Source organism: Piliocolobus tephrosceles, chromosome 7 (genome assembly GCF_002776525.5).
Source record: "Piliocolobus tephrosceles isolate RC106 chromosome 7, ASM277652v3, whole genome shotgun sequence".
In the NCBI taxonomy this organism is placed as follows: Eukaryota; Metazoa; Chordata; class Mammalia; order Primates; family Cercopithecidae; genus Piliocolobus; species Piliocolobus tephrosceles.
In genome coordinates, this window is record NC_045440.1 from 10,498,578 (window position 1) to 10,515,102 (window position 16,525).

At 51.1% G+C, this 16,525-nt stretch overlaps 1 protein-coding gene across 1 annotated transcript in view; it reads right to left on the minus strand.

Annotated features, from left to right (window-relative positions):
* DLGAP2 (DLG associated protein 2) overlaps positions 1-16,525 on the minus strand; it is an 885,559-nt gene that overhangs the window by 698,802 nt on the left and 170,232 nt on the right. The window contains exon 2 of the mRNA XM_026453900.2: positions 3,461-3,515. Coding sequence (XP_026309685.1) covers positions 3,461-3,515 — 55 coding nt within the window. The remainder of the gene's footprint in view (positions 1-3,460; positions 3,516-16,525) is intronic.

The window sequence follows — 16,525 nt, forward strand, 5'->3', positions numbered from 1 at the left end:
AGCATCCTTCCAACATTCTCCAGCATCCTTCCAACATACATTATACACGCATCCTTCCAACATACATTACACATGCATCCTTCCAACATTCTCCCGCATCCTTCCAACGTACATTATACACACATCCTAAGAAACAGAGTCCCTGAAGGAAAACGCACCGCTTAGGCCATGTCATCTCTTCACCATGGAACCAAAGTTCTCACCCCTCCAGTTGGGTCGAAAGTACTAAAGTAATTGTAAGAGGTCTCTGTTGCTAGGAGGAACACCTGTTCCTAGGAGGCACACCTGGCTATAAAACTTTAGACAGGTTCACTTTCCCTCAGGAAACAGCGACTCGTCATGAAAGGATGTTTGTGAAAAAGTCACTCCTCAAATGGGGATTCCAGCTCCACGCAGGAATCGGCAGGCATCTGGGACTATTTCAACTGCACGATGCCTTGAGTTTCACCAGAAACTCGACAGCCAGAGTCTAGCAGCAAGTGCGCCTGCCTTCAGCCCAAACGTGGTGGCGCGTCCAGGATGCTGTGCCCAAGGCCTGCCCTGCTTGGCGATCCTTTCTATAGCCCACTAACCAAATAAAGGATGCTAAGGATGGAACATCCCCTCCAAGGACACCAATCCTAGTAAAAGATGATGCTGGATTCAAGCCAGAGGCAGCTGCTAAAATCCAGACACCTGAGATGTCCGCACTTCCTCAAGTCGCTCCACCTTCCTGTGTATTTTGGCTTCAATGCTCACTCCAGGTAGGTCGCAAACCAAAGGCCTGTGAAAGGCCAATCAGGGGTCACCAAAGCAAGAAAAGGGAAGAATGCTTAGAACTAAAGACAGGCATAAATGTGTTTTGGGTTTTTTTTTTTTTTGTAAAGGCCTAAAAGCTACATATGCGTTCACGTTTGTGCCTTCATGAAAAGGATGGTCACCTTGGTCACATTCTCCTCCACCAACAAACACGCTTTTCTGAGAACAAGCAGCCAAACAAGACCGTATGGGAAAGTAACCAATGGAATTCCCTCTGACGCTTCACGGCATTGCCTAAAACCATCACAAGTAATCAAAACTGCGAGAGAAAATGAGAGTATATTTATCTTTCACAAGCAGCCATGTTTAATTCAGAAACATGACATGTATAAAATTAATGGAGTATAAAGCGTTTCTAAAATAAGTAAAAACCAAACGAGAAAAAAGTGATGATTCATCCCAAAGTTAATCTTCTTTCTAATTCTGGTCAAGCACCCGTAACGCAGAATCCACCGTGGTGCTGCTGCCTAAGCAGCCAGTTCGGAGCATTTGCTACATTCTTGCTGCTGGGCAGCCGTCCCCATCCTCCTTCTGCAGAACACACTTCATCTTCCAAAACGGAAACTTGGTGCCCATTCCAAAGTTAATGTCCTTAATGAGAAATTGTGAAAGCTCTTCCACAAAACCATTAAGGTAGAAGAACATTACAGTCACCCTTACAAGGACCTTTACATGCCACTGAAATGCAAAAGCTTTCACCGAGAACCTCTGCCGTGTTCAGGTCCAAAGACATTTCCAAACGAGATCTCCTAAATCATGAAGCAGCTTTGGACATACTGGAGTAAATTCTTTGCTGAAAGCTAGAATTGTCCCCATCTTTCCATTCTGAATGGACTTACACTTTTAAGAGTTATAATCTCAACCAACCCCTCTCTCTTCTCTGGAGCCACTCCTTCCCTTATCCACACCAAATATTAAAGCCTATGGTCTTCCACAGCTGACATGACAGTGAAACATTCTATAATATAAAAATAATTTTGAGGAAATTGCCCAGCTAATGTCCTCTGCATTGAGGCCCCAATGGAAGGCAACTCTCTTGGTTCTACGGATTGATTACTTAGAGTCTCATGAAAAGCAAATAAAACATCTCCAGTTGGTGATGTTTTCCAAATTAACTTAAAACCATTAACAGAACAAATTGTTGGAAAAACAAAAACAAAAACAAGGAAAATGCATTTCCATACTCAAGACCCACTGAGATGCCCACAGTAAAGTAGTTAGCTGTTAACTTATTTTATCATTATTTCTGATGTTTCTTAGAATCAGAGTAATGATTCACCTGAATCTGGAAAATTAATTTCTTTCAAAAAATTTTGTGATGCTGACTTTGATGGACACAGTTACAAAAATCTTTGTTTTTGCACATGTGACTTTTTCATATATTTTTACTCATTAACAAGACTTCCAGAAAATAAAAAGAGGCTCAAAAATATCTGACACACTCAACAAGCTTCCCTGTAAGCAGTAGATATGCTCAAACTTGTAGCTGAGACACACTTGACTGGGTAAAAGAAAACAAAACAGGGACAGTTCTATGTGTAAAGAAGAGTACTATCAGTAATTTCATCCATCCATGCTCATAATTAATAAATAAAGATTGTATTTTTCTCAAACCCAGCGTTTTACTCTGGAATGTATAATACAGACAACGTTGGCTACTGAGATGCCATTCTTAGTGGTGAGTCAACAGTAAAGTCCAACAAATTAAATTCTTCTAATTACCATGGAAGAGTCTTTGTAATTAACTTGTTATAGCTAGAAAACAAGTAAGAAAATGTCAGCAAACCTGTTTCATACCCAACTAAAATATCCTGGGACACAGATACATACTTGACAGAACACGATTGCTTTTAGAAATGAATAAACTCGCAGAGCCTCTCATACGAAAGAGGCACCTTCTCTTTACTTTCCTCAGGACTTGCAATTTCTTTGATAAAAATAAATCAGAACTCTTGCAGCAGGATAACAAAAACGCAGATCCATATCCACAGGATAACAAGCCCCGACTGATTCTTTTTCCCCTTCATTGTATGATAACAAAGTTTTTTTTAGACCTTCTTTTTCTCTGTCATGTTTCCTTAAAAGTCACGCAAAACACTTCCTCACAACCACCGGTCACACACATCTGTCCTGCCATGAGAAGTTACACAGAGACGCATCTCCCACTTCAAAACATTCATGCCCACGTTTTATTCACTAAGACCTTGGGGGTTTTAAGAACATAACATCTGGCCAGTTCCTACCCTGATCACAAAGAAAGGCCTTACTGCAAACAGACTCCAAATCCATTTCACTCTAGCCAATAAGAATGGTGTTTTTTCCTTAATAAATAAGTATAATTAGCAAAAGAAACAGCTTTGAGCCCAACAAATTCAAGTTTATAAGACAACCACTTTCCCTTAAAAACCTAATACAGCAATCATCTATTAATACATCGATTTCCTCTGTCAAATAAAACAGATCTCTGAGCTCAGCTCACAACTCACTACAGAACTAAATATCCTCTTTTCACATCTTACCGTTAGTTAATATGCAACCTTGCCCTAAAAACAACCCATAACATAAAAATGCACAAAATACCTAAATTAGGTAATCACATTTCTCAATTTTGCCCCTGATATGAAACCTGTAATCCCAAATCAGAAGAATGAAATGTATTTACCTGTATTCCTGTCTGGTAAGATACAGCAATGCTTCTGCAGAATGCCAGGCAAAACCTGTTTTAAAACAAATAAATAAAATGCATTTGTTATCATTCGGGTAGAGGAAGGCGTCTCACTAACTGTTACCAGTGTTTCTTCTAATACGGTCGTCCAATGCGGCACAAAGTCAGCGCGCCCAGAATGGCCTAACAAATTAAATGGTACAGAAAAATCTTGATGACATACATTTTTCGTTGAAAAGGTTAATTAGGTGAGTGTGATTATCATCTGTGCCATTTCTGGAACGGGAATGCAGCCGGGTTTAATGGATGCCCCTAATGGGCCATCAGGGTCTTGAAAGCTGTACTCCAGGGGCTCCCACAATAAGGTAAATGGACCCACCAATTTTTGTGATGGCTTTTAAAATATTAGGCGCAATTAGAGCCTGGCGATGGAGGGCTGCTGGGACGCTGTGTTGGGTCTTCTAGAGTCTGAGCTTCCACCGAGGGTGAATCACAAAGAAGAATGTGAAAGGAAGGGCTGCATTTACATTCATATTTCAGTAGTAAAATGTGAAGAAAATACCTTATTTGGTAAGGGAAGGAGAAGTGAAAATAACAGAGAATGGCTTTCCCAAGATTCAGCAACATAAAACAAATTGCAAAGCACACACTCCGGTAACGTACAGCTGAAGAGATGTCTGCGGGAAATGTGTGATTATCTTTCTAAACCCAATTAGAGAAAAAGCTGAACTTTCATCCTAAATACTCCACACGATGAACTTGCAGCCATTCCTCAGCCCTCCAGGAAGGCAGCATCTACAGGTCTCCGCTTATTGCCTGTTCTAGGGCAGGGCAGTTTACTGAGGAGAGAGGGCGAACAGAGGTCTCTGCTTATTACCTGTTCTAGGGCAATTTACTCAGGAGAGAGGGCGAACAGAGGGTGTTGCAAAGAAACACCAGTCATATGTTGGCCCTCGATCGACTTTCAGTCTGGCTGAGTATACAGCAGGCTCTCATAAATGCAATGGATGAAACCACAAGAGATGATCTGGAATAACCACTCCCTTCTCCTCCATGCCTCCGCCACCAATTCTTCTATGTTGAAAAAATAACAATTCTCTCCCAAATATAATCAATCGCAAACAAGACAGTATTACAAACTTTCAACTCTGTGCAAATCAAGAGGGACAGAAAATAAAACAATAATGAGTTTTAGTACCTAGCAAATGCTGTGCAAAATGTGGAATTAAAAGTTCAATCACATGCTTCTCATTTGTGCAGAGCTGACCGTGTAGCTGAGGCAGAGAACAAACCCTGGTGAGACAGTCGGGACAGGGAGGCGCTAACCCTTGTGATCACCACAGGGTCAGGTGCTGGCCCCGTGCCATGTGGAAGCTGTCGGTATTTTTCATCAGTGTGGTCTGAGCCTGTGAGGTCATATCTGACACTGTTTCCCTGATGAGCTCCTAACCCCCATGCCCAACAGTGCAAGAACACACACCCACACTCAAGTCCTGGGGTTCGACGCCTCCGAGGGCTCCTTGCAGATCTGCTGTCTCATTCCACAGCCACACCCATTCACTCACCTTTTCCAGAACTTTCCAAAGGGCCTCAGGGATCAAGGCCAGGCCTCAGAACCCACCCCCTCAGGAGGCAGTCAAGGATCCACTAGGTCTGAAAAGGCTACCGCCTCCACACCCTACGTGGAGATCAGAGACACACGTTTCCACAGGCAGGCTCCGCCGCGTCCTTCCCTAAATTCAGTTGCCCACAGAATGCTTTTCTGTGCTGACTTCCCATTAACAGCCAGAGGGGAAACGCTGACCTAGTCAGCTGCAGACGCCACCTAAGGGATCTCTTCCCTCACAGTCTCCTCCCGGCTGAAATCACAAGCTGCTGCTGCTGGGTGCTGCTCCTAAAGAGGGGCTGCCCACGGGTGAGCCCCAGGCACGTCCACAGTGGAACTCGGGGCCTGCTCCGGCGTCCCCAGCACCGGCCGTCAGCTCCAGACTAATGCGAGCACAGGCGACACCATTCCACAAACATGTCTTGAAGAAGCGGGAATAAAGTCTCAATCAATCAAATCACAGCGCGGGACTCCATCACCATCGGTGCCCTTTCACAGTCTCGGCCACGTTTCTATCCAGATGAAAATCACGTGCAGTGGTGACAGCATTTGAGAGGGCCGTGAGAGGTCAAGAGACGTGCGTGTGAGGCCAGTAGGACACGTGCTCGGGGCAGGAGGGTGGGACTGGGACCCCAAGCTGTGGGCCGCCACAGCAGGACCAGCCCAGGATGTCACCTCCATGGGAACCGGCGCCCCCCTCAAATGCTGCAGCTCCTGTGACCCTCCCCCCAAACCCTGGATTCTGACGATGCACAGAACTAGAGCGCTGGAGGTGCTGATGGGAGCCCACGTCCTGCCTCTGGGGCTCCTTCAGGGTCAGGGACGGGCAGGGTCCTCCCTCCGCAGAACTGCAAACCTCAAACCTCATCCCTGGACATGGGCACTCAGGCGACCAGGCCTCACGCATGACACAGTTGCACCTGCTGGGGCCTGTCTTCCGCCATCTCTGTTCGATTTGAAAAAGGGCTGTTGGGGAGGAAATCATTGGAGAGCCGCCAGTTCAGACGCATGACGTGTTGGCTGGGTGATGAATGATCCCACGAGCCAGTCATGGGGTTCCCGGGGCAGCTGTGCACCGTCCACTCTCATGGAGCCAAGTACGCCCGACCCCTGGGGTCCTTCCAGCCCCTCGCTCTCCCCCAGCAGCTCCGACCAGCAGAGCCACTCACTGCACCCTGGGATCTCGTTGGATGGTCCCACAAACACAATGCCCAACACTGCGGCTCCCACAGAGCTTTCCTTGAACCTGCCAGGTAGTTCTTTTCACTTGAGGATCCGAGACAAATCATCAACCTTCCAGGGCAGAATCCACTTGTGACTTCCCTAAAGGCAGACAATCTGTGTTCGAAAAAGGTGCTCATACCTAACATTGACAGCGTCCTCCCCGCCACAGTCACAGGCAGGATAGTGCATTAAATCCAGACCAGCGACGGCCTCTGGAAGGCTCAGCACACGTTGCTTCCCGCACCGGCTCTGGCTGGAACAGGAAGGGAGGACCATAATAGGTTTATTTCTTCCTCTCTGAAGGATTTACAGAAGGCCGCAGAGGAGAATGAAATTATCCTTACTGCCCAAAGGCACTTTTGAAAGTTCAATTCCACACAACTTGCCTGTTCCACGGCAGCGCTTAGCAGCTGAGAAAGATCAGGAGGCTGAGTTCTCCTGCCAAGGGTGCCACGGCCAAAAAATATACTCAGCGGTCACCCTGAGGTGTCCGTCTGTACCTGCCCAGCTGCAAGCGCTGACACGTGTTCCTAAAATACTGATTTCTAACCCCTCCACGGCATCAGCCTGAGCACGGCCCTCCTTGTCTGAGGAAAGCAGAATCAGAGGGTGTGGAGAGGGGGCACCCCGGGTCAGTGGCCACACGTCCACTGGGGCTGTCACATGCAGCCATGTAATTTTCTTGAGACAGAGTCTTGTTCTGTCGCCCAGGCTGGAGTGCAGTGGTGCAATCCCGGCTCACTGCAACCTCCGCCTCCCGGGTTCAAGTGATTCTCCTGCCTCAGCCTCCCTAGTTGCTGGGATTACAGGTGCACACCACCAAGGCTGGCTAATTTTTATATTTTTAGTAGAGATGGGGTTTCGCCACATTGGCCAGGCTGGTCTCGAACTCCTGATCTCAAGCAATCCACCCACCTTGGCCTCCCAAAGTGCTGGGATTATAGGCGTGAGCCATTGCGCCTGGTCAGCAATGTAATTTTAATTAATGAAAATCAGTTAAAACCAGAAATCTGGATGCCCGGTCACACTGTCCACACACCACATGCTCACAGGCTGTGTGGCCAGTGGCCTCGTCACATATTGTGGATGTTGGACACTCGACCAATTTTCAGATGAAGAAACCTGGCCCCAGCCAGGGCTCTGGACACCCCACCAGCATCCTGTCTCTCCACGCAGGGCCTGGACTGCGTGTGTCCCCTGTGTCCAGAGGCCCAGGCCCGGCCACGCCTCTTCCTCACCCTCCCTGACGCCTCCGGTGCAGCTCTGTCCTCCAGGGGAACAGATGGTCCCTGATGATGTGAGTCTGAGCTAGGGAAGTGTTCTTGTGGAACGCATCAGTCTGCTGCAGCTGCGTAACAAGCACCATAAACCAGGTGACTTAACAGAAATGTGCCGACTTGGTTTCCCCCAAGACACTATTTCCAAAGAAGGGCATGTCTGGAGGCACTGGGCTCCATCACACACTTTTCCGGAGACATGATTCAGCCATAACATCGCCAGGGATGCGGGCGGGAGAGCTTGGCGTCCTTCCTGGCCGTGCGGTGCACTGAGTCACCAAGCTCTTGGTCTCAGGGGCCCCCCCGTACAGAGCAGGGGAGTAACACTCACACCAGCCAGGGCTCATGTAGTAGAAACAAGCTGCCTCGCGATGACGTCCTATGGGAAGCAATCTGATGCTGGCAGCTGCTGTATTCTGAGATGGTGACAGTCGTTACTAGCTCTACATAAGTCACAGCCACAAAAACACACAGGCCTGTTGTGGCTGATTGTATGGACATGGCCTTGAGCTGTATCACAGGTATTGAGCCGACATCACAGGCGCTGCCCCCGGGGCTCTACAGTTATTTCTGCTGCCCCTCCCTGCTCTCCAACTGATGTCTGAACCAGCGGGCAGGACGCCTACACTTCCCTTATCCTACAGCCAAACCCAGCTATTCCCTAACCTGCTGAGTAGCTGCATAAAACATCCTTGTTTGTAATCTTTGGCCCCAACCAAAGTCACAGGACTCCCTCCAGAAATCAAAGGATAAAAACGTCCTGACATTAACAAGATGAAAGAGCATGGAGGCAGCAAGATAACTCACAGGGACTCTGACAGCTCGTGGGATCCCTCCCTTGCTGCTCCACAATACTCGTCTCAACCACGCCCCCCACCGCCCCCGCCCACTTTCCAAACCCCCGTCTCCGCCCACCTGTCCACTTTCCACCACCCACCCGCGGACCCGCCCACCCGCACACTTTCCAATCCCCCCAGCGCTCGCTGACCCGCACACTTGCCCCCGGCCAAGCCCCCCACCTACCTGCACACTTTCCACCCCCCCACCCCTGGCATCCATCTCCTCAAGCCGCCAGCCCGCTTCCTCCTTCCCAGCCCGGCTGCTTCCCCGTGGTTCTCGGCTCCCCACGGCGGGGGCTGTATCCCACTCACCCTCACGCAGGGTACTCAGAGCATCTGCGACTCACGCCAGGCTCCCTGGGCTCAAACCTTGCACAGGCCTGGGCCCTCCACTCTCCACCAGCACGAACCACACGCCGTGACTCCTTCCTTGAACCCTCTGAGCCCCCCGCCGCCCCCGCCAGTGCAAGACCACATCTCCCCTCACAAATTAAAACACAGTACCAAAGCAGACGTCCGCTCTGTGCCAGGTACATGGGGGCTCAGAGAGGGCTCCTGTCCAGTAGGAGTGGCCAGAGCCGGAGAGGAACAGACGAACGTGGCTGGGCGCCCAAGGAGGGGAGTGGCCGGCTTGGGTCTGTGCCTCCGCACTGTCCCCCATCTGCTGGCCTCAACCTCAGTCCAGCCCGCATCTTGCTTCTGGGGCAACGTTCCTGACCAATCCCTGTGCGATGGACCCACCAGGGCTCCTCAGTTCCGATGACCATGAGTTGGAATCCCCCTGGGTTCGTCTGACCACAGAACCTCGCGGGTGGGGTCCAGTGGGGGCTGCACGGCTCCCAAGCTGCCCTGCAGCCAGTTTCCTCCCTGCCCACCCCCGAGGCTCCAAACTGAGACACAGATGTCCAGCAAAGCCCTGGAAATCTCATGCCCAGCCTGCAAATGGGAACAACGATGTCACAGGACAAGTATTAAATGGCTCGCAGCACATGAGATGCTTGTTGATGAGCCTGGAAGGTGTCGAGCTCAAGGGTCAGGAGACATGGATGCTGCCACTGCAATGGGGACGCCACGTACTGCCATTGAGGCTCTTCTTGCTGGATTTCCCTTTCCACTGATCAGTTTCAACTTCCTGTCCAAACCCTCCCTGTACAGCCTTCTTTCTTTGGAAGAAATTCAAATAATATAGAAATAGATCGATTTGTGCAGGGGAGGACTGCACTGCTGTTTAAGCGTTTGGACCTACTTTTTGTCTGAGACATGGTCTTGCTCTGTTGCCCAGGCTGGGGGGCAATGGCGCGATCATAGCTCACTGCAGCCTCAACCTCCTGGGCTCAGCTCAAGCAATCCTCTCACATCAGCCTTCTGAGTAGCAGGGACTGCAGGCACACAACATCATCCCCAGCTAATTAAAAAAAATTTTTAAGAGATGAGGTCTTTACCAGGCTGGTCATAAACTCTTGGCCTCATACAATCCTCCTGCCTCAGCCGCGGAAAGTGCTAGGATTTCAGGCATGAGCCCCTGAGAGGTGACAGCGTGCTAGCAGTCCTCGCTCTCGGCACCTCCTCGGCCTCCACATCCACTCTGGCGGCACTTGAGGAGCCCCTCAGCCCGCCACGGCACTGTGGGAGCCCCTCTCTGAGCTGGCTGAGGCCGGAGCCGCCTCCCTCTGCTTGAGGGGAGGTGTGGAGGGAGAGGCGCTGGCGGGCCAGTGCGAGTTCCGGTGGGTGCCGGATGGGGATCAGCGGGCCGCACACCAAGCAGCCGGCAGGCACCACCGGCCCAGGGCAGTGAGGGGCTTAGCACCCGGGCCAGCAGCTGCAGAGGGTGCACTGGGTCCCCCAGCAGTGCCGGCTCCACAGCGCTGCGCTCGCGGGGCCTCAGCTGCCTCCCCAAGGGGCAGGGCTGGGGACCTGCAGCCCGCCAAGCCCGAACTCCCCCACCCCCTCCCCCACCCCCGTCCGCGCTGCGGCCCAGACTCCCCGAAGAGCGCTGCCCCCTGCTCTAGAGCGCTGGGTCCCATGGACCACCCAGGGGCTGAGGAGTGTGGGTACACAGCTGCACAGCCCGGACTGGGGGGCAGCTCTGCCTGCAGCCCCCCTGAGAAATCCACTGGGTGAAGCCAGCTGGGCTCCGGAGTCTGGTGGGAACTTGGAGAGCTTTTATGTCTGGCTGAGGGTTTGTAGATACACCAATCAGCACTCTGTGTCTAGCTCAGGGTTTGAAAATACACCAACCGGTACTCTGATTAGTTAGTATCTAGCTAACCTAGTGGGGACTTGGAGAACTTTTCTGTCTAGCACTCTGCCTCTAGCTCAAGGATTGTAAAGGCACCAACTAGCACTCTGTCAAAATGGACCAATCAGCTCTCTGTAAAATGGACCAATCAGCAGGATGTGGGTGGGGTCAGATAAGGGAATAAAAGCAGGCTGCCTGAGCCAGCAGTGGCAACAGGTGTGGTCCCCTTCGACACTGGTGGAAGCTTTATTCTTTCACTCTTTGCAATAAATTTCGCTGCTGCTCACTCTTTGGGTCCACGCTGCCTTTATGAGCTGTAACACTCACCGCGACAGTCTGCAGCTTCACTCCTGAAGCCAGTGAGACCACAAACCCACCAGGAAGCACAAACAACTCCAGACACGCTGCCTTTATGAGCTGTAACACCCACCGGGAAGGTCTGCAGCTTCACTCCTGACAGCGAGACCACGAACCCACCAGAAGGAAGAAGCTCCAGACACATCTGAACGTCTGAAGGAACAAACTGCGGACACACCATCTTTAAGAACCGTAACACTCACCGCGAGGGTCCGTGGTTTCATTCTTGAAGTCAGTGAGACCAAGAACCCACCAATTCTGGACACACCACCACACCCAACCTATACCTACTTTTCTTTTAAAACAATGTGTATAGTTTTGACAATAAAAACTCATATCCTTTCACTTTTGGAAGTTCAAAATACTTCTTCTCTGTTCTCTTCTCCTGGAACTTCTATTATTCAGCTGTCGGACCTACAGAGCTCATTTTCTTTTAACATCTCACTTCTGTTTTCTGTTTCTCTGTGTTTTTGTTCTACTTCCTGGAAAATTCTCTCGCCTTCCCATTCCAATCCTTTAGTGAGTATCTCAACTTCTGCCGTCCTGCTGTTAACCTCCCTGGCATTTCTTTACACAAATGCTCCTTTCAGGCTGCAGCCGCCTCCTGGTGATGGATTCAATGCCAGCTCCTCCCTTCCAGTTTACATGTAGCCTCATAAACATGGGACGGGGCAGGAGCCATCCATGGGTACCGAACTGGGGGAAATTCTGATGGGGAACAAGGTATCATGTGGTTTAAAACTATTCCCCACACACTGCTTATTCACTGCAAAGGGAAAGAAAGAATAGTAATTATATGTTAGCAAGACCACCAGCTCCGAGGTATAACCAAAATGAACACCAGGAGTGAGAGGACATGGGCCTCACAGCTCCAGGAGCGACACCACGAAGAGAAGGGCGCCCACCGTCCACCCAGGAGTAACGCCGTGAAGAGTGGCACCCACCATCCACCCAGTGCTCCTTTATTTTTACAACTTTTACACGTGAAGTTATTTCCAAACACAAAGGTCTTAAAGACGTGTTCCGCTTTCTCTTCTGTCACCCATCCTCTGTGTCTTCTGCCTTCTGGGATGGTGACTCTCGCTGTTCCCATCAGCCCCTGGAGACGGAGGGTGCGTGTCCCCCGGGGCGTCCCCACAGTTTCACCCTCTGCAGTTCACATAACAAATAAGTGGTGTGTCATGAAACATGTGAAATCACCCCACACCACTGAATGTGCTTCTCCAGCCACACAAGCCCGAGACATGAATACACGCTTTAGAGTGTCAAGAACATTCACATGTACTCAATTAATTCTTTCCAGCTAATTCAACCTAGAAGAAACTGCCTTAGGTTTTTTTCTAGAATATGTGGCATTACAAGCTTTCTTTGAGATGAGCCATAATAGCATTTTAATTTTTGTGATGCCAGGACTTAATGATTTCCATATTTGTTTGATAATGTCTTCTATCTCTGGCCTCCCTTCTGTGGCATTAAAAGTAGTTAAGAGATGAGGTGCCTGCTACCACACACACAGCCAGAGAGGCTGGGACCGGAACGCCCCTCTGCCTTTCGCGGCCCAGTCCCGTACCCCGTGCACCCAACATAACACCTGTGCCTCTGCACACAGGGCTGGTATCCTGGGTCTTGCCAGCTCTAAAGAGTCACACTCACCACTGAGGCCCTTGTCAGCAGCATGGCCCAGGGAAGGCAGGTGCAGGCATCAGACAGGCTGCTCGGGGGACCTCTCACCTCTGCCGCCACGGGGAGGCCATCCTTGGCCAATGGCTCACAGGCTGGGCTGCACCTTCCGTGTCCAGGCGAAACCACACCTCGTAGGGCAGCTGAGGACTGAAGGAGTCCCATGAGGAAGGCGCTGTGGGAGCAGGTTGGACAGAGGAACCATCCAGGGGCTGGAGATGTCGTGACACCGTTGTGAAGACATCAGGCTGCTGCTTCACTGGATCTCCCCAGCACCGGTATGAGCTGCAATCAGTCAACGGTTGTAATCATGAGGCAGAGGTCTTCACACTTCCACCGGCATCAGAACCACCTGGAGGGCTTGTTAAATGCCTTCTGCTGGGCCCACCCAGGAGTCCCGGGGCGGGGCCCAAGAGTCTGTCCGTCAAGCTCCCAGGCACTGTTGGTGCTGCTGGTGCAAGAAATATTCTCTGACGTGAAGGGCTCAACCTCCAGTGAACAGGGAGATACACGCCATTAACCCCCTTCAAAGCTGCAGCTGAAACCCCATTTTACACGGGAGAGTGACCAAGGCAAAAACTCACAAGCACCAGAAGAATGGACTCGGCGAGCCCAAGGTAACAGCTTCCACGTGCTTTGTGAGATAAAGAGCAGACGAGGGCCTGCTTAGAGCTGGGAATGCAGGACCGGAGGTCCTCACGGAGGCATCTGAGAACCCCAGCAATGAGCTGCAGGGGCTGGAAGCACGCAGAGTCCCAAAAGGCAGGTGTCTGAAAATCCACATCCAAACCTGCGGCTTCTCCAGGCCCCTTCCCTGCACACGGCACCCCAACCTCATCTCCTTGACTAGAGAAATGGATGAGAGGGAACCAGACGCCGCACGGGCTTTGGACGTGTGCCCTGCGGATGAAGTGTCTCAATAAGTGCAAAGTTCACACAAGGAACAGTGCTGCTCCGGCCGATGACTGCCTTCTAGGGACCACGCCAGGATGCACTTCAGCCTGAGGAGATACGTGTGCTGTATAAGAGATTTGGGGAGTGAAGTCGCCAGGCCTCACCCAAGCAGGAGGCTACAGCCCTGGCCACAGTGGGTTGAGTCATGGGATAACTGTTTGCAAAGCAAACCCGGTGGGGAGCACCTCCGCCCCCACCCAGGTCACAGACAAGAATGGCACACGGCGTCTCACTGAGCGCTCTCCTGCTGCATGGTTTAACTGCGCGTTTATATGGGCATCGCAGACCTGATACATGTCTTTTTACAAAAGTTTATGTTCATTCATTCATTCATTCTCCAACCCACTTACTGAAGGTCAGGGTCACAGGTGGTGGAAGCCCATCCCAGCAGCTCAGGGTGCCAGGCAGGAACCAGGCCTGGATGGAGGCCGCCCCAGGCACTGAGACAGGGACCCAGGGGACAGCAACTCGCCACACGTGCACAGCTTTGGGATGTGGGAGGAAACCCAGTCCCCAGAGAAACTCACACAGCCCTGGGGGAACCAGCCAACCCGCGCATGTGCAGCACGCCAGCTGGAATCAACGTTTTCCTCATCAGTGTCATAAGGAAACACCCTTGAACAGAAGAGCGTTACTCAGGCATCTGCCGTGCTCACTTCTGGCTCATCTGAAACTCAGGATGCAGCCCTGTGAGCCCATGGGGAGGGGAGGGGAGGGAGGAGAGCAGCCGCCAGGGCCAGGAAGGGGCGGCAGAGAGGACGGAGGATGCAGGGGTGCCGGGCCATGTGGGTGAGACGCAGCCCTTCGCGCTCACACACGCCACCGTGACTCCTTGGCTGCTTACTGGGCGCCCATGTGTTATTAGACGAGAGTAAAACGGACTCACGTAAAATAACGTCCAGCTAATCTGCACAATTTTTACAACTATGAGGAAGCAGCACTGAAATGTCCTTAAGAAAAAAATGTAAAAGGACCGTGAAACTCATTTGGAGTTGAAGTCCTCCCAGGCGTCCCTATAGCTTTCCCGTTACAATGTAGATACATCCGCAAACTCATGGTCTTCACCTTCTTATTTAAAACATGCGTCCAGCACACCCAGACAAGAGCAAACAGGATTCAAAGAAAGAACGGACCCTCAACACGGTCTGGCAGGACCAGGGTCGCTTTGTGACAAACGCCTGTGAAATAAGGGATTGAGGGCAAATCTACACTCACGTTTTACGCCAGATTCCAGCATCCCAATGAAATGTCAGCATTTGTCACAACGAACAGAGACCCTGCTGCTGAACCCCTACTCCAAGTGCAGGAAGGGTGCTCTGACTCCACACCAGTGTGGGGGTTTCCTCCAATGCTTCTCCCCTGCGCCAACTCTGGTGGCACTGAGGCAAGAACAGTCATTCACAGCCTGCTACAGATGTAAAACTTGGGGGACTTCGCTCCCCAAATCTCTTACAAAGCACATGCGTCTCCTCCAGCTGAAGCGCCATCCACGAAGACTCTTCAAACTATAGAGAATTCATCAATTCATCAAGATACACCACTTGTCTTAGTCAGCTGGGGCTGATAAAATAAAAGCCACAGACCGGGGGGCTCATAAATGAATAGCAGAGGTCATTTCTCACAGTTCTGGAGGCTGCAAATCCAGGCTGGAGGTGACGGCAGTGTCTGGTGAGGACCCACTTCCTGGCTCAGATGGTGCCTTCCTGCCATGCCCTCCCATGCAGGACAGAACTTGGGTCTCTTCCTCGTCCTACATGGGCACGAATACCAACATGGGGCCCCCACCCTCATGGCCACATCTCGCCCTCATCGGCCCCCCAGGCCCCACCTCTAAGCGCCATCCCACTGGGGACCAAGACTTCAACACAGGAATTCGGGCGGACACGTTCAGTCCATGGCACCACTTAGATGTTGGATGGGTGTCCCAAAATTAGTGTGACTTCCCCAAATACATCATCTCCCTACCACCCAGTCCCCCTGCCCTGGTATCACCCCATCCCGGCAGCTTGGGGTGCTGGGTGGAACTGGCAATGGTACCACCATTCCACTCCCTGCCGGGTCCTGCACAAAACCCCGCATCCTCTCCTCCAAACCGGCATCCTGTCCATCATCCCCATCCAACAAACCCTCGAGATTGACACCTCTCACCACTGCCCCACACCTACCTGGCCAGCAACCATCCTCCCACAGCCTGACTGGTCCAGCAGCCTCCTGTCCCATAACCCTCCTTCACACCACCACTGAAAGGGTTCTCATAAACCTCGTAAATCCCAAGTCATGCTGCATCATTCTGCTCAAAACCCTCTGCGATGGCCCCGAACACTTTGTCCTTAAAGAGCCTGAAGGCCTCATGCAATGTGGCTCGAGCTACAACTCCCAGTCTCCTCCCAAGCTCTGGCTACACAAACCCTTCCCTGCTCCTCACCAGCGCCCAGGGTGTGGTCTCAGAAGGTGGGGGGGAGGGGGAGCGTCCAGAGGCGAGGCCCCCTGCTCCCCAGAAACAGGTGGAGAGAGTTGCTGAGTCTCAGCACGGGGGGCCCGCACACAAAATGACGCTGCGACTGCAACAGCTATTACCTTATACACAGCCACAATTTTAACAGTTTTATTTTTAGTTGACAAATAATGACTGTGCATATTTATGGAGTCCGATATGATGTTTCCATCCTGCATACAATGTGGAATGACCAAATTGAGCTAATTAGCATATCCATCACCTCAAGGCTTTACCATTTCTTTGTGGTGAAAACATTTTAAATCCCCTCTTCTGGCTGTCTTGAAATATGCAGCTCCACATTATTATTAACTGCAGTCACCACACTGTGCAGCCTCCAGAGCCACCAGCTCACCCACCTGACTCCCCACACCCACCCTGCCCTGCCAGCC